Source organism: Carettochelys insculpta, chromosome 6, assembly GCF_033958435.1.
Source record: "Carettochelys insculpta isolate YL-2023 chromosome 6, ASM3395843v1, whole genome shotgun sequence".
Classification (NCBI taxonomy): domain Eukaryota; kingdom Metazoa; phylum Chordata; order Testudines; family Carettochelyidae; genus Carettochelys; species Carettochelys insculpta.
In genome coordinates, this window is record NC_134142.1 from 67,524,763 (window position 1) to 67,549,586 (window position 24,824).

The following is a 24,824-nucleotide window of genomic DNA, read 5'->3' on the forward strand; positions in this document are numbered from 1 at the left end:
GCAGTTTCTGGGACAGGAGATAGAGAAGCAAGGGGAAGTGGATTTTGATGCATTGATGTACTTTAACCTAAGAGCCACTCTGACCCACCACATTTCCTCACAACCATGTGTGTGCCTTCCAAATTCTAGCTTGCCCCAGGGATGTAAATGGTCCATGGAAGACCTTAGAGCAACCACCTGCTTCTCTAACTTATGGTGACCCATCCAAGGCTGCCTGTGGGTTGCTCTGCAGCAGACTGGGTAACACCATGCTCTGCTGGCTTGCTCCCACTCATAGCCTTGCCCTGACACACCCGTGTACTGGAACTTGCAAGTGGAGCGGCCTAAGGCTACTTTTGGTGGATCTGTGTTATGATCGTACAACGGGAATACTTCCAGGCCAGTTCCAGTTTCTGTGTTGTCCATATATGTTGCCAGAAGTGCTTGTAGGGCAGGACAGGGCTGGGCAAAATACAAGGCCCCACAGGAGTCTTGGCCACCCTACCGGCCTGCCTTCACCCCACACACTGCTCAGAGCAGACGACCGTGGGGGCCTATGCATCTGAGTACCGCCATAAGTGTGAGGGGAGAGGCTTTGTGCCCTGCCCCATCCCCAGCACAACCTCACAGCTTCCACGGGCCAGAAACCAGCCGATGGAAGCTGCCTGTTTGCAGAGCAGGCAGGGCATGAACCTCTCCTCCCTCCTGCTCCCCCTTGCTGCTCTGAGCAGCACATGGCTGCAGCAGCTGGCCACTCTAGGCAGCATATGGGGGCAGACAGGGAGTCTGCATGGGGGACCTGCTGGACTGCTGGCCAGGAGCCACTTAGGCAGCACTTCCCAGCCAGAGCCTGTCTCTGGCACCTTAGCCTCTCCTTCCCCTCCCAACCCTCTGTCTCCCTCCTGCACTCCTACCCACGTAACCTAAACCCTCTGCACCCCAGCTCCTGCGTCCATATCTCCTCCCAGATTCCACAACCCAATCGCCTGCCCCCAGTCACAACCCAAACCCTGCACTGCCTCTTGTACCCCTGGTCCAGGTCAGAATCCTCTCCTGCACCCATATCCATATCCCCCACTGCATCCCAAATCCCTGCACTGCCCCTGCATTCCTGCCCCAGGTCACAACTCCCTGCGAGACCCTGCATCCTTCCTCCAGGTCAGAATCCTCTCCTGTACCCATACCCCCTTCTGGACCCTGCACCGCAATCACCTACCATAGGCCACAACCCAAAGCCCTGAATCCCCTATTGCATGCCTGTCCCAGGTCACAACCCTATCCCAGACCCTGCACCTCCTCCTCCACTCCTTAGGTCAGAATCCTCTCCTGCACCCATATCCCCTGCCAGACACTGCATCTCTGCTTGTGCTCCAATCCCCTGCCCCAGGTCACATCTCCTTCCTTCACCCAAACTCCTTCCTACACCTCATACCCTCTTCTGCACCCAAGTTCCCTATCCCAAGTTCCATCTGCATCCAGCCTTCATCCCAGGCCCCGCATCTCCTCCCTTAATATCATGGAAAAGTGTGGCCCTCGACCACACCAAATTCTTGGAGTGACCCCCCTGCCCAGGGAGAATTATTGCCCACTCCTATTATAGGGGCTGGAGCACAAGACAGAATTTGTTTAAATTCTTTAATGATAATCCGATGTTTTCTGTCATGGAACTGCACTGCATATGACCATGCAATCAAAACAGCACCAATTTCAAGCCAGGGCCGTTTAAAAGATAATCCAACCCCATGATTCAGAACCTATGATGACCAGCTGGGAGGTCAGAAAGAAATTCTTCCCAGCCACCCACCTGTGATCAGCTCTAGCAAACACAGCAATGCAGCATTAACCAGGTGCGTTATGAGGCATTTTCCCTTCGTTTGAAGTGCCTGGTGTTGACCATGCTCAGAAGCGGAAGAATGAGCTACAAAATATGAGGAACAATGTGAGGTGGCAAACACAATGGGCTAAATTCATTCTGGTGTAACTCCATTGGCTTAAATTTCCTGATGTTATTCCAATGACACAAGGGGTGGATTTGAGCTTTGGTACCTGCTTTAAGGACAAAAGGCACTGAAGGAGCTAAACCAGGGGACAGCAACCTTTCTGAGGCAGAGTGCTGAAATTTGACCTTTTGACCTCTATGGTGATACTTTTTAAAGTCACTAATGGTCCTACTTAGAACAGCATCATTACTAAATAAATGAAGATGCAGAGCTCTACTGTTTAGGTGGGGGTTGGTAGCGTTAGCTGGTCTTTTGTTAATCTGCAGGTGTTATGGAGGAGGAGGGACTGTGGGGCTGAGTTCCCTTTTCCCGTGCCTATGAAAATTGGCTTGCATACCAGTCTTGGCACCCATGCCGGGGGTTGCTGACCTCCGATCTAAAGTGTGTGCTTGCTGTGAAAAGGCAATGTGCAAGATCGGTGAGGGATATTTCTCTATTATTAGTGATTCTAGTCCAAATTTTGTTCTGCTTCCCAATAGAAAAACAGTGTTTAATATCTGCCGGGACTGCAGACATGGCCTGGATCTGAATGTCAAGCAGGGCTCTCTCCTCTCACCAGTGATAAAGTTTCCATGGGCCAAATTCAACCCCCTAGTTATACCTGTGCAATACACTCCCCTTTAGTGGGGCTGTGCATGTGTTGCAGTGGGCATGGTGTAAACCTGAAGGAATTTTATTACTTCTGTTGATGTGTGAGAAGGAACTAACTCAGCTTGCTTCTAAACCAATAATTCTTTTCTTTAATAAAAGCCATCTCTTTGTTTGTAAGCTGAGAAAATTTGATCTGGAATCACTGGGTTATAATAAACATAGAACCCCAGGATGCCATTCTTTGCGGTTAGCAAGTCTGACTGGAGCCACATTTTCAGCTGTTTGAGATATTACTGATGTTGAATGTTATTGTTTTCTAAGGGGCAGATGATATCATTAGCTGTTGTTTCAGAGGCACAATCCTCTAAACCCCATTCTTGGTATTATTTGTTATTTTCTGGTGTGCACTAAAAACTTCTCCTGCGCCAAATGCCCCTAGCAGAGCCAAACTTTGCAGCTGCAGCCTATCTCTGTAGTGGGCCAAACTAGAATTCTGGATCCAAAATCTGAATGTTCCTCCATTTCTAGGTTTGATCTTTGCAGGGCAGGGCTCTCTCAGCACTAGAGTGGTGTGAAATCCAGAGGTTTCAATTTTCAGGGAGTCAGAGGACACCCCTTGTGGTAGCAATTTTTGTGGGGGATGCTGCACATATCCAGTTTTGGTATGAATTTTCCATATAGAGACTGTATGTGAAACAATGCCCAAAGCATGAGATCTGCCCTAGTTTTGCATCAAAACTACACAAATATTCAAGTCTTGAGAAGAAAATTGTTACTCAGCTCAGATTCTCTCATGAACATCTGTATGTTTTTTGCTGAGTCTGGGTCAAGTCCCAGCTTTGGAGCAAAAAGCAAAAGTACAAAAGCTTCTTGGGGTTTTGGACTATGTTTTAAACTGCTCTAGTCTACACTTTATTGGTCAGCTGTGGCCTAGTGAGGTGAGTATGGGGCTGGGAATCAGAAGACTTAGGGCTCTATTCATCATTTCCCTACAGCCTCTCTACACCAGCTAGGTGGATGCAAAGGGGTTGCTGGACAGAAACAGGCTGCTACACCCAGGCGCAGAGCCAGCACTGCACCAGTTTTACAGCAGCCCAAGGTACCACGGGGGTTCCAGTGCAGGCTGGAAACAGGATGGGTGGAGGACAGAGGGAACAAATAGGAGGCCAGTAGATGTCTGGCTCAGGTATGCTTATGTCCTGGTCATTTTGTGCCAAGCAAATCCGCATATGGCCAACTGCTTGTGGTGTGGGTCAAACTGGACCTTCTAACTGCTGTGTACGGGAGGTCCAAAATCCCTAACCTCATCCCTATCCTGATGCGTATGCAGGGATGAATCTGACTGATGGGTTTTATTCCTGACTGACAGCCAGTGCCACACTGGGCAAGCCAGTTAGATTCTCCGTGCCTTGATTTCCCCATCTGAAAACAAGTATAACATGGAAGCTTATGAAGTGCTTTGAGATCCTCAGGTGAAAAGTACTATTGAAATGCAAAGATAATGAAAGATCAAAATAAGCACAGAGCATTTACCTTCCCCATTATTTCTGTGCATGCGTCTTTTCAAGATGGCTAGACAAATAGCTGGCAGGACAGATGGGCAGAAGGGAGGAGAGAGAGAATGAAACAGCAAAGCAGAGCAACCAGGTGATAAACACAGACAGACAAACACTCTGGTGCACAGACAGACAGACAGAGCGGAAGGTTCCCTTCACGACAGTCTTCCAGGCGTACATACAGCACAATTTCTGTGTAAGCGCTGTGATGCTCACTTGAGGGCACATGTGAACCGAACTGGAAGAGAGCTGAGGCTGAATTAGGGAGGGAGTGAAGCGCCGATGCCATTTCAACCTAATTACACTCAAGCTGGACAGAAAAGCCAGCTCAGGAAACACACACAATCCTCCTCCACAGAGGAAACCACCACCTCGCATGCTGAGGCCACTGTTTTCTTGCACTCTGAAGGAACAGGCCCTGATTTCAGTCCTTGACTATGCTTGGGATGTTCCATAGCTTTGGGAGCTTGATTCATAAGGAACCCTCTGAGGCAAGATAGGGGAAGACACTCCTAGGATGATCAAAGGTATTTACTTCTCAGGGCAGCAACCCCTGTGCTAGAGGAGTGGGGTTCCATTGTCAAAGTGCGGCACGCGGCTTTAGCCTGTGCAGTTCTCTGCAAAGCCAGTGACAGCCAGGAGAGTAAAACCTGGTGGGTTGTTTGAGGAGGCTGGAGCGAATGGTGCTTCATTACATATTTGTCCAAGGAGGTCTCAGATTTCCGAAGTGCTCCTCCAAAGAGGTTAGGGGTACAAGGCTTTCATTTTTAGGGGCCTCTGGCTCCATGTTGTTGTTCTCTCTGTAGTCATGTACACCAGTGCACAATGAATATAAAACACTCCTGTTTTGACTGTCTGCATTTTACACTCATCCTGCACTGGAGTAAGCAACAGTGAATGGCGCCTTGGGTGAGCAGCTTGAATTCAGAAGAGGTCAGTAGTTAGCACAATGTTTGTTAGCTGATGGTTGCTTGGTGGCCTATATGAAATGAATTGGAGGTATCAATCCAACTCCTAATGGATAAGCATCTATCTAAAAAACAGTCATCTATCCATACCACAAAGGCAGTGTAATTAAAGTTTCCCCTGGGCTCTAGGATGGCTGAGTGCCTCACAGGAAGAAAAAAATAGTGGGGGGAAGGAAATCATGTGACTTTGGTGACTTTGTACTAGTTTAATGATGAAACACTATCTGTCATGCTTCTGGAGGAGACAAACCCATTGGCACATAGCCCTTGTGTTCGTTGTGTACTAACTGTAGATTCCTACCTGCCTCATCCATTTTTGGCAGTCTTAGCCGAGGGCAAGAACTGAATGGACCTTGGAGACTGAATGCTCATGTCTCCCTCAGCAGCAGCTAATGTATAGCTCCTACTAATTGTTACTTCCCTAAAGCTTTGAAATGCAGTGAAATCAGAACCATGGTGGGGGAGAAAAGACCCTGTGGGTTGAGTGACATGATATTCATCTGAAAAAGTGGGTCTTACCCATGAAAGCTCATAATCTAATACATTTGTTAGTCTCTGAGGTGCTACAGGACTGGTTGCTGTTTATGATTTATGAAGATAAAAGCTGTGACACCATCCTAACAATTGTCCAGGGCATGAGGGAGTTGCATTGGGAGGTTCTGGACAACAGGAAGAGGGAATCAGATGGAGGCCCATATTTTGATGGGGTCAGGGTAAGTAGCTAGAGAGGATAAGAGAGGATGGATATAGTCATTTGTCATCAGGCAGTGAGGAATGGACCAGTGGCAGAGGTTACTGGGGAGTGATGGGTATGAGTGCTGGGTAGATCAATAAGGGCTGAAATGGGGATGGACTGAGATTACTTATCAGCCAGGGATGGTGAGATTGTGGGTGGAACTGAGTTTGGGGCTCAGGTCACTCTCAGAATGGTGCTTGTTTCTTTTTCTCTTTTTCCCCAGCCTTGCTCCCTGTCCTCCAGTCATTCATTTTCCCACTTTTAAGCACCTGTTGCAATTATGGTTTTCATTGGTCTCTTTGCTGGACCTCATGTCCTTTGCTCGCATCTGGAAGCGAGGCATGAGGCAGGAAGTGCATTTCAAAAGACTACTGGAAGGAGCACATTGTGAACTGGTGTCCAGAACTGACGTACCTACGTTTTGAAATCAACACTAAGTTAGGGCAAGGAGCAGGCATGATTGTCTATAGAACGAAGGGGAAGTTTTTCAGCTTCAGGAGACTGAATTCTAAAAGCAAAACTTCCATGACCTCGATCATGGAGCTCCAGTACATGGATGACAACGTGGTTGCTGCTCTTTCTCCCACAGCCCTACAGACCAAGCATAAGAGAATCTGTGCCTGACACTGAACGACCAAAGAGAGAGACCATCAAAAGAGTGCTGTGCTCCAGCAACCCCCTCCGATGTGGCAATCTCATGTACCTTCTATTGAAGTCAATGGAAAACTGCTGGAAAATGTGGAGCACTTCCCGTATCTTAGGAGTCATCTTTCCTCGAAAGTCAACATTGATGGGGAGATCCAGTATCATCTGAGCCATGCAAGCTCTGCTTTTGCCCACCTGAGACAAAAGGTCTTCAAAAACGGGGATACCTATCCCAAGATAAAGCTCTTTGTATACCGTGCATTGATTGTTCCAGTTCTACTGTATGCATGTGAAACCTGGACAATGTACAAGCGTCATTTGAAGGCTCTTAAACAATATCATCAATGCAGCCTCAGGAGACTCTTACATATCTCTTGGGAGGATAGGTGCATGAACATTAGCCTCCTGGAAGGGTCGAACATGACCATCATTGAAGCCATTATCATCCATCAAAAACTTTGTTGGATGGTCACGTGGTTTGGATGTCTGATCAGTACCTCCCAGAACAGAGTTTGTTTTCTGAGTTGCAGGAAGGACAGAGGACTGTTGGAGGCCAGCAGAAGAGATATAAGGACATGCTGAAGGCACACCTGTGCAACATTTGTGTTGACACTTGGGAGAACATTGCCCAAGACCGTCCCAAGTAGAGAACAGTAATCTGTGAGGGTGTGGCACAATCCGAGATCCTGCCACAACACAGATGAGGAGAGAAAGAAGAGAAGAAAAGAGCATCAAAACCTGCCCTGTGCCCTTCAAAGAGCTACCAACACCTGCCCCTTCCGTGGTAAGGCCTGTGGCTCCAGAATCTGGCTGATAAGCTATCAACAGACTCACAGATAAGAGGGTGACATGAAGACATCCTACTCATTATCGAGTGACCACCAAGAAGTAAACATTGTACATGTTTCCTTTTAATTTTAATATAAGCAATTATGATAGACCTCTGAAAGCATTTTAAATGGGGAAAAACAATGTATAAGTATACAGTTTTTAAAGTGGCGTGTCACACAACACAATGTTAACACAATTGCTAAACACATTTTATTTTAAAATAAAATAGATGTCCATCTTTGAACACTACATTGTGTTTTCCACTTTTTAGTATAAAATCTGAATTTCTGTTGTGTTAATGAAGACACAACCCTACCCTCCCACTACAAAAGGATCAAATATTGTGAATAAAAATATAAAATGACAGTTATATTATAGCACACATTTTCTTACCACTCCCTATGTTGTTTTGGCTGGCTCATTTCATGTAGCTATAGATGATCTGGGACTTTCATTATCTCCTCCACAGTGCACCTTTCTTATTTCTGAACAATAAACCAATCCATGTCAGACTGAAATACCACTTGCAGTTTTTTTACAGTTGTAAATGGTGGTCTGTGTTTACCTCACTAGCGTATCCTACTGTGCAACACGTTGTATTTGCAGAAATTAAGTTCGCAATATTTCAGCTTGGTTTTTAAATAAGTAAATGTTTCTTCCACGCTAGCTAACATATACAGCTCAAAGGCTACATTTATTTAGCCTTTATTTCATTACCTGAGTCATGTTGAGCTAAAAATTTTAGTAAGAGCTTCACTGGAGAATGCAGCTGTGCTGGCGGGCCACCCAAAAGTGTGTTGTGGCCCACCTTTGGGCCATGGTTGACCATTTGGTAACCCCTGCACTAGAGAGCAAGCCAGCAATGGCAAAAAGGAAGACGTAGGTGACTGAATGGGTCTTTTCCATCGCCAACCTCTCTGATCTGTCATGCAAAGGAAATAAAAACCTCCAGGGCTGGAAACTGTTGTGAAGAGAATGGCTTTCCTCATTCTTAACCTTCATCTCCTCCTTTTCTCTGGCCTCACCAACATCTCCATAGCAACACTGTGTTGCTAAAGAATAGAAAAATATCTAAATATAGGTTCCAAATCTCCATGCCTACAGCTAAAAGCCTAGGGTAGCACTAGGCCGCTAATGCAAGACAGTAGGGAATGTACATCAGATAGGAGTGGAGAATGTGCCAGCCAGGACCCTGAGGTCATTTCCAGTTGAATGCCTGTTTCATATGCATGCAGGGCACCCAAAGGCATTTTGAGGCAGTTCAGTCCTCCATCTAAATTCCAGGGGATTTCCAGTCATTAAGCCTACTTGATTTCTAGCTCCATGTTTTAAAGACAACAAAAATACCTCCAGTGTTTCATCAGGCTATCAAAATCCATGATGGGTTTTGACATTGTAGCCTCCTGCAATAATATGTGAAACTAACATGGAAAAGGATAAATTAGAGCATATGAAAGTCTTAAACAAGGAATCAGGATAGGGCTTTTCCCCTTTTTCTTATGTTCTGAACCAGCTAATGGCAATTCCAGTGTGTTTTGTAAAACTGGACCTTTATGAAAGAAAAAATTGTGCGTGTTCACTTACTGCAAATGCTACAGGGAGACTGGGTGGGATATAGAGCCTTACACTTCCAGGCCCACTGGATCTGTCCAAGCCCAAGTAGGTATTGGCAACATTTTGTTTGTTTCATGCTTTGATGTAAGATGAGTCAGTGGTCTCAGTCTAATTCTTAGGAATCAGGTGCTCACATTGTATTGGGCACCAGTAGGCAAACTCAATGGAGAACTCAAAGCATGAATCAGCCATGCACAACAAACTTCCTTTTCACTCCCTGAAGTGGCCTCTATTGCACACTGTGGAAGCAAGTTGGTGGCTCAGTGTAAAATGCCCCACACTGCAGCTGTTGTCTGTTCTGCATGTAAAGAGACTTCAGTCTCCAGAGCTGACGCAGGCTGGAATTTTCACAGACATTTATGTGGATTTTAAGTTTGGCATGAGGAATTTAGTCAAAGATCATACACAGGACTGGAAATATTCATAGTGACACCTGGAATTTAAAAAAAAAAAAGTGTGAGGTGAGGACACAAGATAGGAAGTGTTTTTATAATACAAGCCAGCCTATATTTCCTCTTTCAGCCAATCAGAATGAAAGATTTGCCACAGTGTTTGATGATGATGAGGTGATGTCAAGAATTGTTCTTCTCTCATTTGCAGAGGTTTTAAAGCTGATTCATTGTGTCTTTCCTGGTGAAAGAATCCTCACCATAAGACACGATTATCATGTATGAAAAGTTGAAAAATAGAGTGCTTTGGAAAGTTGCTTATCTGGCAGAGCTGGAAAGCTGCTGCTAAGCCTACAGATCACTTTCTTGTGCTTTCCCAGCATGCCCCTTTCAGCCCTGCCTCCTTCTCTGGGTTGAGTGCGTGACCGTTGTAATTTAATAGCTTGGCTGCTGATTCATGTGGTTGACCTGTGTGGGTATATTGCATCTGTAGTGTTATCCTAAGTACTACCCCCTTGTACTGGGGGGACTGTTTGTTATTTCTGAAGAGTCTTAGGAAGACTAAAAAGCTCACCTGCCTAGCTGGTAACATAAGGGATCTGATTTGTTTTTTTCCCTTGCCATTCCCCTTCTGTAGTCATTTACACATTTGCAAAGTGCACATGAAATGCTACTGGGCTGAACTGGTGATAACTCACACCCACTTTGCTCGGTGTAAAGGTCAGCCCAGGGTGCAAGGCAGGAGAGAACAAGGCCCCACAACTAGGCTGTCTCTTTACATAGTACTGTGGCACAAGATGCAAGAAGCTGACTATACCTGAAAAGTGACACTGACCAGTTTAGTTTCACTGTCCGAGCTTACTGCAGGCAAAAGTTTAACAGATATAGTCGGGGTGAAAAATAAATTCAGATCATTCCACATCTTTCCCAGGTAATATGTGGTGGTGTGCTAACACAAAGACCTTTTAAAAATGTGTGGCTTTGGTTTTGACTATGTCCCTTTTAATTACCAAGTGCCAGCTGCTAGATCATTTCCCCATAGCTCTAATTGAAACACAGGCCAGTTTACTAATTAGCCAAGATTACAAGGGGAATACACAAAGGCAAATTGCTTTTTCTGTCAGTATTTCTTTCTTCCTCCCCTGAGGCCTGGTACAACGCGAGTAGTCTTTCCCTGTCCAATCAGGTTGGAGGGCAAGGTTCTCTACAGCCTAAGGCAGGCAGCCACTCCAGATCAGATGGGTGGAATGAGGTGAAGGAGCAACATAGGATTTCAAGCTGGATTGTCTGTTGTCAACCCATGATGCAACAGCCTGTGTTTGAGGGCAGTGAACAACAAAGCTGGGAAAATAGACAAGCTCCTCAGCATATACCTTCTCACGCTGTGCAACCAGATGCGTAAAAGTGACTGATGCTTGTGGTTCTCTGGTCTCTGGCACCCATTCAGTGTAAAGAGAGGGGCAGTTCTGTGTGTGATGGTGCAGCCCAGGAGAAGGGTGGTGAGAATCTACCTTTACATTTCCCACATTCTGGGTTTCTCTGGGGGTGGGGGTGTTGCATGCACTGGGTGCTCTGATCAAACCCTCAGTACCTCCCCTCCCTCCCTCACCAACCTGCTATGTTGTTGCTTACAAAAGGGAAGCAATCTAAGGTATCTATGCCACTCCAGCTCCAGGGACTCTCGCTTCCCTGAAGGCCAACTTTCTGCACGCAAAATGTCATGAAGAGGTGCTAGTGTGTGTGTGGATGAAGAGATATGTGCCCAGTGACATTCAAAGGGATACGCCTTTTAAAGCAGGGGCCAGGGCGACAAACCAGTGGGAACAACAGTGGCTACAGCCTGTGGCACATGCTGGATATAAGGGGCAATGAGCACTTCACTAGAAGTAAACTCGACACTCAGCCGCATATCCTTTTTAACTCCCTACTAGGAAGCAGAAAGAGCCCGCCTTTCACTGCATATTGTTCATCAGGGCTCAGACACTCTCTCTTCCTTTTCCTCCCTCCAGTTGTAATAATACTTTGTTCTTCTCCAGCTCTTTCATCCAAATATCTCAGAATGCTTTGCTGACAGCATGTGAGTCTCGCAACTTCCTTGGGAAGGCAACAGGCAGAGATGGGAATAGAATCCAGGCCTCGTGAGTCCCATTCCTGTGTTGCCATGTTACAGTCGGGCCCAAAGCAAACCACCCAAATCGAGATGTAGAGAATAAACGATCTTACTGCATGTATGTGAAAAACTCACAAGGCTCTCTGAGAGCTTGTGTAAGCCCAAACACTTTTGGTATTTTCTTACTGTGTATTAAGTATTATAACAGTTCAAAACACAGTGCAGTGACTTGCTAAAAAAATATTTTTGTGGGCAGAGTGACAAGAATTTAAAGGTAACAAACAAAACACCTTCCTGAGGGCTGCTGCTGTTAATTGTGTCAGTAACAGTAAGGCATAAGCATCAGCAATACGGCCGGCTTTGTCGCATGTGTATATTGTGGCTGTCGTAGAGGACAAGTGTCTTCTGAGTCAAGCATAGTCCTTGAGGAGGGTGTGAAGGAGGAGAGGTCTTGTGACCCCATTAAGGGAAGGCAATTCTATATGTACGGGCAGCATGAAAGGAGGTGCAGAGGCAGTTGCAGGAAAAGAGGGCAATGTGGGTACAGAGGAAGATGGTGGGAACTGCAGTGATGTGATGTGGGAAAAGATTCCACAAGTAGGGAGCAGCAAAATTTTGAAGGCCCTTAAGATAAGAACAAGGAATGTAGCTGGGGTGGGGGGAAGGAGCAAGAGGTGGGATCCGAATAGAATGGAGACACAGTCAGAGTGGTGGCAAGGAAGCTGATCTTGGTGAAACATGCCTGTAGTGGGAGGTGTCAAGGAAGCAGAGTAGAAAAGAGCTGAGAGTGACTGAGGGGAATGCAAGGGGGAGGTCTGGCACATGGGAGTATGGTTGTGTAGAAATACATGGAATCATTCCAATTATCCTATTTCCTTTCATACAAAAATTCTACTGACCTGAATCCATAGCATATTGCTGTGTAGTCCTGTGTTAAGATACACATCCATTTATGGAAACATCCAGTTATCCGCAAGTTTCAGATGGCCCTGTGTCACGGGTGTATGCTGTATTTGGAGTTGGGTGGCCTTGGGCCAACTCCCCTGGCAGGGGAGGTGGGATAGATATATGGGGCATTTTAACTAATAATTGGGGTTGGGAGGGAAGTGAATCTGAGACAAATGACATGTGAAGGCAAGAAAAGAATGAGAACAGGGAGTGTTTCATCAGGGGGAGTGAGTATGAATTTTGGGTGTGTATCATGGCTAGAAGTAAAAATAGTTTGTTAGCTCAACTGGTAGAGCCTCTGGTCTTAGAGCAGGAGGAACACGCTCTTGCTGCATTGCCCTACTAACGTTCAGAAAGCCATGGCATGATAACCACAAAGTTCCTGGGTGCCAAGGGAGCTACTTAGGGGACGGATTCTACATTCCTGGGATCGGGTGAAGCCAAAGGATGTAAAACACTAATGACGATTACTTGTTATTAAAGATTCCAAGGTACTTTTTACAAGCTGATGGGCAATGACCAAGGTGCCCTGACCCCCTACTGAGTAATTGCATTCTCCCCATCTGCTGCAAATACCCCTTCTCCCCAACCATTTCAATAAGATGCCGTGTTCTTTGCTTCTTGACATACACAATTTGGTTGAGCTCAGTTTTATTTCCCTTCCAAAAATCACACAGACACATCCTCTTAGCCTCCACAGCTATAATTCCTACAAATGAGAGTTTCAACAGTGAGACGGATAATCAGTATTTTCTAGCACATTAATAAAATCACCATCCAGTTGTATCCTTGGGTGTTTGAGCAGAGACATTGTCAAACAAAATGATTTCATATATTAATCTCTCCACTTTTCAGATGGAGAATTTAGCAATATCATGTAAGTCTTATAGGAGAAGATCAGTGTCTATTCATTTCATCTTCTGCTGCTTATGCCAGAAAAATCATGTGCAAAATTAATTTGCTTTTAGGTAGTGTTTGCCCTCCCGTGGGAGTTCTGCAACCAGCAATTATTATTGCACGTCTATTTAAAGCAGGAGAGCCCAAACAGTGGCTGCTGAGAGCTACATTGGCAAGTGGCAGAGCCCAGTTTGTGCTGGATAAAATTGGACAGAGAATGTCCTTACTGTCACCATGGATGTGTGGCTCATAGCAACCACCGATTCCAACTTGCCATGCTCTATCCTGAGCTGATCAGTGCTGATTGGACTCCCATACACAAAGCTGAAATCAGCCATTGTGGGACTTTGTGGGCCAGGCTTTGGCTACTCTGGATTTGAAATCACAGATTGAGCAATCTGCCTGGGTCGTTTGTTGCGAAGAGGTTTATACATCTATGTAAAAGATTACAACTCTTTCAGGGGGCATAGAGCTACCCAGCTACATCAGCTTCCTGCGTCCAAGCTGAGTTGCTGCAGCAGCCGTGCCCTTTCAAATCCGGCAGAGACTTGCCACGTCGCTCCCCTCTGTCATTCCAGGGCAGGCTGCTTGGCAGGGTAGTGCTTGGAATCTTAACTAAAGCTTTGTGTAAACATGAAATATATCAGGTCAGCTGATCCGGGCTGGAAATCTCAGAAGAGCAAGGGCTCTCTGGGGAGATTTCAGATGCTTCCTGTCAAGCCAGATATATCTCTGTCGCTCTGTTTCTGGCACCTGTGACTTCAGGCCCAGTGTGCACTCAGGCAGGAGAGGTTAACCAAACTTTCCTAATCTAAAAACTTGCAGTGCCTGTTTGAGACCTGGGGAAACTCCTCTGAACTCTGAATTAAAAGGTTGCTTATGCCATGTCGGACTGGCCCTTGGAGAGTCCAGCTCCATTTGACCCTGTGTAAATGTTTGTGTGGGTTGTTGTTTTTGCAGACTGGTTCATCAGTCCCTGATGCCTGTCCGGAAATTTAAAAGAGGCTTTTGATTGCCAGGCCAGACATTTGGATGGCTGTTGTCACTCTCAGCTTCCCAGCTGTCCATAACAGAGCTGTCAGACGGAGAGAGAGAGGACAGGAAGTGTCTCCTTCCCATCCTCCAGTGCAGGCAAATCAAAGATTTGTGAGGGCCTGCTGCCTAGCTGATCCAGGTGCTCTTCAGATCTCTCTCTCTTTCCATGAAGGTGAATGCATTGTCAGGACTGTTGCAATGAAAATTCCCTTGTGCCTCAGGCTGCCTCAATTAATTTCAAGAGACGGTCACAGTGTTCTCCCAGCAAAATGCTCCCTCGCCTCCCCTGCTTGCTTTCTATCTTCCTGTCTGTGTCCTAATGTCACGCCTCTTACGTTAACACGAAGTCTTCCCAGAGTGTTGTTACGCTCCATTTTCTGTCCTCATCCATCTCCCTGGGTCTCTGTGCACTGCTAGAAAGTAGCTGTCAGGCCGGCTGCAGCTAAAATGCCGGTGACAATATTACAATTTGCATATTGGCCATAAAAAAGTTAACCGGAGCATAGTGTGTGTCTCTAGTTCAACTTCATTGAGTATGAAAGGTATCCCAGGAACCAGGGTGATTCTTCCAGGTCTGGGCTGAATTATGTCGGCCGGACAGCAAGGCACTGACGCTGTCTGGGCCATGTGTATTTTGAAACTATTACTGTAAAAGGAACTTCCATTTCTGAGGTACCTTTCATACTGAGTAAAAAAAAGTAAGTTGGATGAGGAATCACTTCAGCCTCTGAGTAGTTAACCTTTCTGCTGACATAGTAAAAAAAAAGGGTGCCAGCCACTTGTGTGCTTACCCACAATGAAGCAGGGCGATGCATTTCATATAGGCTGCTGTGCAGCCATCAGATAGTACTAGCTTTGTGGTTACTAAGATTAAATATTATATAATCTACCACACATCCATCCATCAATCCTTTCCCCTTTTAATATTGACCCTTCTTGCCCTTTCAAAGAAGCCGCCCCTGAAACCTTTCATTTTACCCCCGTTTGCTGCTTCGCTCTCCGTTTCCTCAGGCATCAGTTAATCAGACTGTAAAAGCATCCTTGGACTCAATTAATACATGAAGAAGAAAGGTGGGCTCGGTGAGAGTAATCCACTAGCCTTGCATTTTTGAGACCTACATTCAAATCCAGAGTGTATCATAAGTGAAATCATTGTGGGGATAAGGGTCTGTCTCAGCCAAGTCTCCAAGGGCTAAATTTAATCTTGAAATTTAGTTAATAAGTTGAAATAAGTTAGTTAATTGAGTTCTACATATTTACACTAGGAGGGGACTTTCGCTCAATCTGTGTGTGTCTCAAAATTATTATGCAATGTGACATGTCTGAGCTCTGCTGTGGTCCTGGCTCCTCTAACTCAGTGATTCTCAACCATGATATGCACACAGAGGGGTACAGCCACTCATCTAGCTATTTGCCTAGTTTTACAGCAGGCTACATTTTAAAAAAAATCCTAGCAAAGTCAGTACAAACTAAAATTTCATACAATGACTTGTTTATCCTGCTCTGCATAATGTTGGCTGAAAAGTAAGTGCAATATTTGTATTTCTGTTGATTTAGTTTACAGCTCTATGGTAACAATAAGAAAGTTAAGCAATTTTTCATTCCTAGTATGCCGTGACATCTGTGTAATTTTACGTCTGATTTCATAAGCAAGTAATTTTTAAGTGAGGTGAAAGTTGGTGACACCCAAGACAAATTAGTCTCCTGAAAGAAGTACAGTAGTCTGAAAACATTGAGAGCCTCCTCTCTAATCTGCTAAAACAACAAGAAGTCCTGTGGCACTGAATAGATTTAACAGATATTTTTGGAGCATAAGCTTTTGTGGGCAAAGACTCACTTCATCAGACGCATGGGTCTGACAAAGTGGGCCTTTGCCGACAAAAGCTTATGCTCCAAAAATCTGTTAGTTTATAAAGTGCCACGGGACTTCTTGTTGCTTTTGTGGATACAGACTAACGTGGTTATCCCTCTGATACTCTCTAATCTGAAAGGCCTTGGAAACATTTTCATCTGATCCTATGATTGCGGCAAGCGTTAGGCACCAGCGTGGTGTAGTTTGCTCTGACATCTTCTCCAGGAATTAGATGGCAATTTGTTCTCTCTCCTAAGATCCCAAGATGGCACCAGTCTTGGCTTCACCTTTGCCAGTTGCTGGGTAAGCACAAAAAGCGTGCATCCTGAAGTTCGCAGCCAGACTTTCAGGGTATCAGCTTGTAATATTAGGATGGGTTTTTGCACACAACTGAGAGAACTGACCCTGGGCAAATTGCTTAAAACCAGCCCACTTACAGCCCTAACTGGTGTTTCCTCCTGAGCAAGGTATACTAAGCCAGCCACAAAAGTACTTCTCCTAGCACCCGTGGCCAGCCAGAAGTTACACAAGCAAATCCCACAGATTCTCCAGCAGTCACAATGCCCAAACCAGTACCCCTATGCAGGTGAGAGGTTATGAAAACTATTTCACCAAATCCACACAGATTATTCCAGCCCCCAAAGGGACCAGACACATTCCCAGGTCAATACATACTTAGATCTTACCCAAACAGCATGCTGTGCCAGTCCTTTAGAATCTAAAATCTAAAGTTTTGTTAAGAAAGAACCAAAGAGAACGACAGAATAGGCTGAGAGAGAAAAATTGTTAAAGTAGTTAAATTACATACATCAATCGTAAAAGCAGTCCAGTAGCATTTTAAAGGCTAACAAAATAATTTATTAGGTGATGAGCTTTCATGATCTGAAGAAGTGGGTTTGTCCCATGAAAGCTTATCACCAAATAAATTATTTTGTTAGTCTTTAAAGTGTTACTGGACTACTTTTTTGTTTTCTTAGTACATAGACTAGCACGGCTATCTCCCGGTTACTGTACGTCAGTCATAGCTATTGATGCAGGCCACAGAAAGTCTCTGCTGTAGCATAGTTCACAGCATAGATGTTGTAGCAAACTGCTCCCCAAATGGAAGCTAAGAGCAGAGGTTTGAGAACTGAAAGACAAAACGGCCACTGCCTAGGTCATCTCTATATTCTTGCCACGTGAAGGGAAGATCTCTGCTCCTAGGCATGTACTCAATGGTGGATCACCTGATCAGGTTACCTGTTGGGGCATTCTGCCAGTGGCTGCATGGTTAGACAGCACATTTCAGTCAAATTCATGAAATGTGGATTGGTGTCTGATGTGGCTGTTCCTTTGTTCAGCCCATGTAACTTGACTGGGAGGTGGTCACACCTTCCATTGTGAATCCCAGCACTAAAACATTTCTGATACAGTTATAGAGCCAATATCTATAACTTTACATACAAAAATGATACAGATATGCAAGCAGTATAAACATATTCAGTGAATTACCAGCTTTCATTAGATACTTCACTTGGCCAAATTGGCCCAAGATTTGATGCAAACTTAATACAGTGGTTGCAGAAATGGTGTGCATATTTAATTTAAAAATCCAGTGATGTCACACAGCTACACAAAGTCAGATCTTTGTTTAATTTATCCAGTCTCCTAGGCAATCTTAAGGATATTAATGGCCTGACAAAGAGGAAGCACTATGATGTTCAAGCCTTCCAAGTCATGTTTGGGAGTGTAAGTGTCTTCTCACAGTCTTGAAAAGAGGAATCTGTTTTCATTGGGATAATAGCAATGCCATTAAGCTGCTCTTTAAGAGCCAAGACAAAAGGTTTCTTTTCTCAGCGTAACTTGTAGCAAAGAAGAAACAATCAGTTTGCTGGATTTGTTACAAAATTTAAAGCTCATTTTTTTAAAAAAAAGCAATTTAAAGCTTGAAGGGTCAGTAACTATCCAAACTGAGTTGATCTAGGAATTCAGAGGATTTGCTGTCTTGGTTACACTGCTGCAGAGATTTTACTCACTTTCCTGAAACCAACTGTTGCCTTGGAATTAAATTTTAACGTTGGGGAAAAACTTGAAAATCTGTCTTCAAGATCAATTACATCATTCTTCATACTTTCTGTTGCTTTTTTTTAGTTCATTATTTTGTGTTTTTTAGCTCAGGTTTCTTTTCCTTTTAGTGAAATTTAGTCTTGGTGACATCCTAATCATTGCAACATTGCTAATATCACAGTCATTTCCATAAGAACTTGTATGTTTGAGTATCAGTATGTCATATATGTTTCCTGGAGAACTAATTCCAGTCTCCAGAGAACTTGTTGAGCCCAGATGGCAGCAATGTGAGCTTCCCACACACCAGCCTTCATTCTCAGTGCATTTTTGTCCAGTCTCAGAAGCACCCACCCTGAGGAAGATGCAGTTGCTTCATCTCCATGTTCTGTTGAATTTTTGGTGCTCCTTTGAAGTCTTCCATCATAGATGTGGCTCATGATTCTGTAATGTATCTCCACCAAGTTGATTTTGTGTGAGTCACTGAACAGATATCAAGTGGTGGTAACTTTTGATCACTACTGATCTTGGTTGGATTTGAATGAGTGGCATTAAAGGCTATGATTTCCCTGCATGATGGCTCACAAGCAGAAGCTGGGTTGTGAGGAAAAGAGTTGTTGTTTTCAAGCATCTAAGCTATATAGTGTTCACTTGCCTGCTTGTATACTTCCCTGCAGAGAACTGTTTCAGCAGCTCTGATCCAATTTGACTTAGCCCACTGTCATTCCAGGTGAAAGTCAAGAATAGTGGTCTTCACAGTTCTGAGTTTTAATTTAAAAAACAAAAGAGGCAATACCCCTTGCAGGTTTGTGGTAGGCAAAGCAACTAAAACCAGCTGTATTATTTGACTGAGTTACCTCTGATCGTGTACAGGTTGAACTGCTCTAGTCTGGCACTCTTGAGACCTATCTGGTGCAAACAGAGAATTTGCCAGACCAAGGGAGGTTAATATTATCAAGCAGCATTAACAACACTTCCACTGCTTACTGGGCTCTTAGAAGACATTTAGGAGTAAACTGCCACTAAATAACAGCACAGAACACGGAGAGCCAGGACTGGTTGCTATAAGCAAACGTTATGGGACTGTGGGAAACTAGGTCACTCCCATGATATTTATTATCCAGCTAACTAAAATCATGCTGGACTAGAGAGATCCTCTGTATAACTCCTCTCGGAGAGCAAGCTACTGAATAGACCAGCCCCAGCAGTAGCAACAGGGCTTGGGAGGATGTAGACAGGGACGCGATGGCCATATCTACATGGCCCTGGGGCATAGCGCTGCTGTCGGCAGTGCTATGCTAATGAGGTTTCTCAAAATTGCAAATGGGAAACTATTTGCATACTCAGGTGACTGATTAGCATGGCCGTGTGAGATTGCACTCTCAGCAGAGGGGGCTGCTGGCATTAAAGAGGCCGTGTAGACATGCCTTTACTGGCTATACTCCCCTCTGTTGCCAGTCAGGGATAAGGGACTGGTGATGGTGGGGGGTTTAGCCAACAGAGGCACATCCGCATGGCCTCTCTACTGCAGGCATCCCCTCTGCTGAGAGCAAAATCACGTGTGGCTATGCTAAATAGCCTTGAGAGTACGCAAATGGAAAACAATTTGCAACTTCTAGAAACCTCATAAGCATATTGCTGCCGGCAGCAGTGCTATGCTCTGGGGCCGTGTAGACATGGCCTATGAGAGCAGCCTGCAACAGGCATACCATGACATTTAGTCTTCAGTAATTAGAAAACAGGAATGTGCACAAGGTAAAAAATGATGACCAGGGCAGGCAGTGCAAGGGACTCTGACTCTGAAGCCACTAAGTTACTCCTGCCTAGTGCAAGGAGTAAAGCTTAAGATAGGCTCATTTAACTAAGGCCTAGTTAGTTTGCTGGGAATTGTATTTAAAGAGTCATACATTTCTTAAGACAAGATTGTTCTCTGCCTGCATCCTACCCCTTTATTGCCTGGTGAATTCATGAGCTAGCATACAAGAGACTTGATATTCTAACCATTCATGATAGTGAACTGTATGTCACCCATAGCTCTGTTCCTATTCTTAGCCTACACTCACACTTTAATCAGAAAGCATCATGGAATCCTAGAATCACTGAGTTAGAAGGGACTGCCAGGGTCATCTAGTCTAACCTCCTGTCAAGCTGCAGGATTTGTTGTGTCTAAACCATCCAAAACAGATGGCTATTCAGACTCCTTTTAAAAATTTCCAGCAAAGGAGCTTCCACAACCTCCCAAGGCAGTCTGCTTCGTTGTTCTACTGTTCTTTCTTACAGATCTCATTTAAGTCTCTTCTTTGGTAGTTTTGAACCTGTTGCCTCTTGTCCTACCTTTTAAGGCAAGAGAGAACAACTTTTTCCATCCTTTTGTTTTATGGCTGCCTTTCAAGTACTTGAGAACCACTATCCTGTTTCCCCTCAATCACCTCTTTTCCAAACGAAGCATATCCAGTTCCCTCTGCCTTGGCTCACAGCACTAACACGCTATCCTTGTGATCATCTTTGTCACTTGCTTCTGGATCCTTTCAAGTTTCATTACATTTCTTTCTGTACTTTGGGGACCAAAACTGGAGACATTACTGCAGATGAGATCTAACCAGTGCCAAGTAGAGTAGTGTTAGCACTTCCCTTCACTTGCATGCCATCCCTCTGTTAATGGCATGCAATCTAAAATTACATTTGCTTTTTTTTTTTGTAACAGCATTGTTCTTTCAGCTCCTATGTGTATGTGTGTGTTTGTCACTACACAGTATTGTGAGTGTGCACACACACATACATCATACAGTTAATTGTTAAAAGAAAGTTAAGGCTGCAAAAACAAGCATCCAAAACCCATGAAATGCTCAGCTAGTATTTTATGTATTGAATTCTATAGATGGTGGGTTTTGGTGGATATTTTTAAAAGAAAATCTATAAAGAAATCCTGCCCTCTGGAATTATATGCCAGATAGTAATAGAACACTTGGCACTTTACAAAATGTGGTCTTAGTAAGACATTGGTTCCTTGAGTGCACAATTTTGAGTATTCACTTGGCAGAGGAAGAGATCATATAAGATCAGGTGTTCCACAAACGCACTCGAGATCATCTTCCATATATCGTTTCTCATTAAATGAGAATTTCTCTTTGCCTTACATATTCATGCATAGTATCAACGGAACACTGTGAGGCTGTTCGTAAAGCCCATTTTCATGTTACAGAGGAAAAAAAAATCCCTGTGTGGATGCATGAAGTGTGTTCTCTAAACTGAGAAATTGGACACATCCAACTGGGTTTGTACTAGTCTCCAGAAAGATACATCAATGAAGCAGAAACTATGTTCTTGACAAATTTCAGGTTTCTAACCCTGCTCAAGCACTGGAGCTATTCAAAGGAGGTTACAGAAATTGTTGGAAAAAGACAAAATTGTACTTTTTTCTGCTCTTTATAGTTGAACTATTTAGCTCAATTTTTTCAAAATATTCTCTCTTGCGCTAAGAAAAATAGACAATTTCAGACTTTTTAAAGTAAAAATTCATAAAAATTGTAAGTGGAAAAGGCCCACTGGAATGGTAACACTCAGGCTGTGTTAACTACCAGTACACCTACACACCATGGATGGGATTTTCAAAACCCATTAGAGTTAGTCCAGCACTGGCCACTTTTGAAAATCCCAACCTGCATATAGTATGTAAGAGAAAAAAGAAAGATCATAACGACAAATCATATGTAGTTAGAATCCAGAGAAAACAGAAGAAAAGTTGTGAAGTGTCATGGGCCTGGTCAACATTCACTTTTTAAAAAATAGTCAACCTGTGTAGGCCCAATGTACTGCTAAGCGTCACGAAAAAAGCAAAGAAAGTATTCCACAAAGCTATTCTGAAGAAACCTCAGCGGAGTGCTCAAATTTTGTGTGTAGATGCTCCATGAGTTTTGTCTACAAAACCCCAGTTTTGTCTACAAAACTCTTTAGTATAGACATAGCCAAAGTGTCCAGAAATGGAAGATGAAACTAGCTAGCATTAATACACAATTTCTGTACAGCAAGTGATTGCAAAAAAAATCAGATTATTTAACCTACCAAGGAGAAGGATTAGAAGTGATTCCTTCTGCATATTTTTAATGGTGTACATAGTGAAACCTCATAAATCACCATTTTCCCCTCATATCCTATAATATGAAAGCGCTGGGTGATGAAGAGGGCTAGACCAAATTGAGAACAATGAAAAGAACTGCTTTCCACAATGTGGTTGGATTGTAGAACCTACTAGGCAGTAGGCCATGAGTCTAATGCTGGAAATTTGTAGGCAGATTGGCTAGTTTTATCATGCTTTCCAGTAGCTGTAGATATGCAAGTGAAAGTAACAATGATAATGAAACCTCATGCTTCACTGTGTAAAACTGTCACCTGCAGGTGTCCAGAAGGACGGACACATTCCCCCAGTGTTACAGCATTGTTTAACTGGCAAAGGTGGTTCTTCCTATATTACTCTTAAGTGAGGCAGGTTTTCTGAATCATTTCCCAGCAGTCATGGCTCAGTTCCTACAGTATTAATCCTGGTCTGGCTGTTGGTGAGGTGATACCATGGGAACTGTTTGTTTTACTCAAAGACATAACCAGGTCTTTGATGACAGAGCTATGCACTTTGGCAAGGGCATCAGCAGAGTGTTTTGGATTACAGTGGCACTTGGGTTCAGGCCTGAACACTTACCTTTCTGAAGCACTCTTAGATTTTAAAATGCTGAAGTTAATTTACTGCCTGGTATGAGTAGTAAATTGGCTCTGTACAATTTTGACCTACATACAACTGGTACATAAAAACACGAGCAGAGAGCTCAGAGATAGTGATTGAGTCCCTCATTTCTTTCCTTCATAGAACCATAGATACTTCCTGAGTATTTATGAGTTTGTGGTTTATTTGGGTTAGTCTGATCTTCCAGATGGTGAACTCAACACGCTCAAGTCCCATCAAAGTCAATGAGAGCTCTGCAGAAGAAGCAATACCCATGTAGTATTTAGGAATAACTAAGTGGTAGCTCCATAGAAAACACTGATAACAGCAGCGACCAGCTCATTCTTTTATTACAGGAAAGTAAATAATTCCTGTTATCTTTCTTGAGGAATGAAGAAGCAATGGTGTGTACCACTGATGAGTATTTCCAATGTCAGCTGACTTTGTTGGTGGACTGTGTGTTCGTAGAGTAAGACACTGTTTATCTCAAGGCTTTTAACACTGTTATTGAGTGCTGACATTGTGCTTGCACTGGCCATTCTTGGGAAATTCAGTTCTTGCCCTGAGAAATTACAATCTAGAGCAGGATGATAATGCTTCTCAGTTTTCTAACGCTTTCCAATCAAGGATCTGAATGCACATTGTGGACATTAATGGATGAAATGCATGATATATAAACATACTTAGAATGCGTAACCAAGTCTGAACATAAGTAATATAAATATATCTGAATGTCAGTGTACGCATAAACTGCTTGACATCAAAAAGTGTGAGGAATAGCACCAGAGTCTGCAAGCATGAACTGCCTTTACAGTGGGAAATGAGAGACGTGATTTCATATAGCCTTTCCTGCCAGTCAGCAAGAAAGAAAGCAAAGTGCAGGTATAATTTACAGCCTGAGGCAGTTGAGAGGAGCACTAAGTGAAAGCAAAACAACACAATTGGCTAAGCCTTCAAGGCACACAGAGACTGAACTGGTGTGTGTGTGTGTGTGTGTGTGTGTGTGTGTTAAAAAAAGAGAGAGAGAGAGAGAGAGAGAAAAAAAGAAGTGGGACAGACTGGAAGCCAATCTCCCAGACCTACTCAGTGAAGATGCTCATGGAATTCACAAGTGTTTTGCCTGGGTAAAGGTGTCAGACTTTGCCCCAGAGTAAGTCTGCTCAGAACAGCTTCTGGGAGCCTCTAGAGGAAGATTGTCCAGTAGAATATTGGTTAACCTACTGTATGCTTTAGTATGAGGTGCTCCTGAATTAAGTGGCAGTATGTTCCCATGTGTACAGAAGGGCTGCTTTGTTCACTCATTTTAGGCCTTTCTTGTTGGAAGGATATTTTAGGTCAATTTTTCAAAACTATAAGCAAAAGTTGTGCCTGTGAAGTGTGTGTGTGTGTGAGCAAAGCATGAATTTGTGTATGTACATGAGGTGCAAGGCCAAAAGAGTAGTGGCCTTGCACTGATCCAGTTTGTTCTGCCAAATGCACAGACTGGGGAAGTATATTTCTCTCTGGGGCCACTTTGAGCCTATTCAGTGGGTGAGTAAACTTTGACTGTATAATTTTCCTATTTAGTTTCTCTGACCCTTTCCCACCCTTGCTTTCCTAACCTCTCCTCCTCCTTATGACACTTATTATTTTTTAATCCACAGCAAAACAGTTCACGTCAAGGTAATTGATGATGAGGAGTATGAGAAAAACAAGACTTTCTTCCTTGAGCTGATGAGCCCACGCATGGTGGATATGAGTTTACAGAAAGGTGTAGTACTGGTCCTCCAGACTAATGTTAACATTCTTCTTTCCTCTTCTCTTTCGTCTCCTGCCTTCTCTTCTCCTCTGCTTTTTATTCCTTTTTCTATGATTTCTTTGTGTTTTCCAACCGCTCTGTTCTTAACACTGCTGTGCACGCACAAACCTGTCACATG

At 43.9% G+C, this 24,824-nt stretch overlaps 1 protein-coding gene across 9 annotated transcripts in view; it reads left to right on the forward strand.

Annotated features, from left to right (window-relative positions):
- The window catches only part of SLC8A3 (solute carrier family 8 member A3), a 179,657-nt gene that overhangs the window by 106,012 nt on the left and 48,821 nt on the right, over positions 1 to 24,824 (forward strand). For 5 of the 9 annotated variants that reach the window (XM_074997170.1, XM_074997163.1, XM_074997165.1 and 2 more), the window contains exon 3: positions 24,552 to 24,658. The exons of the other annotated variants lie outside the window; for them this stretch is intronic. In XM_074997170.1, coding sequence (XP_074853271.1) covers positions 24,552 to 24,658 — 107 coding nt within the window. The remainder of the gene's footprint in view (positions 1 to 24,551; positions 24,659 to 24,824) is intronic. 9 annotated transcript variants of the gene reach the window in all.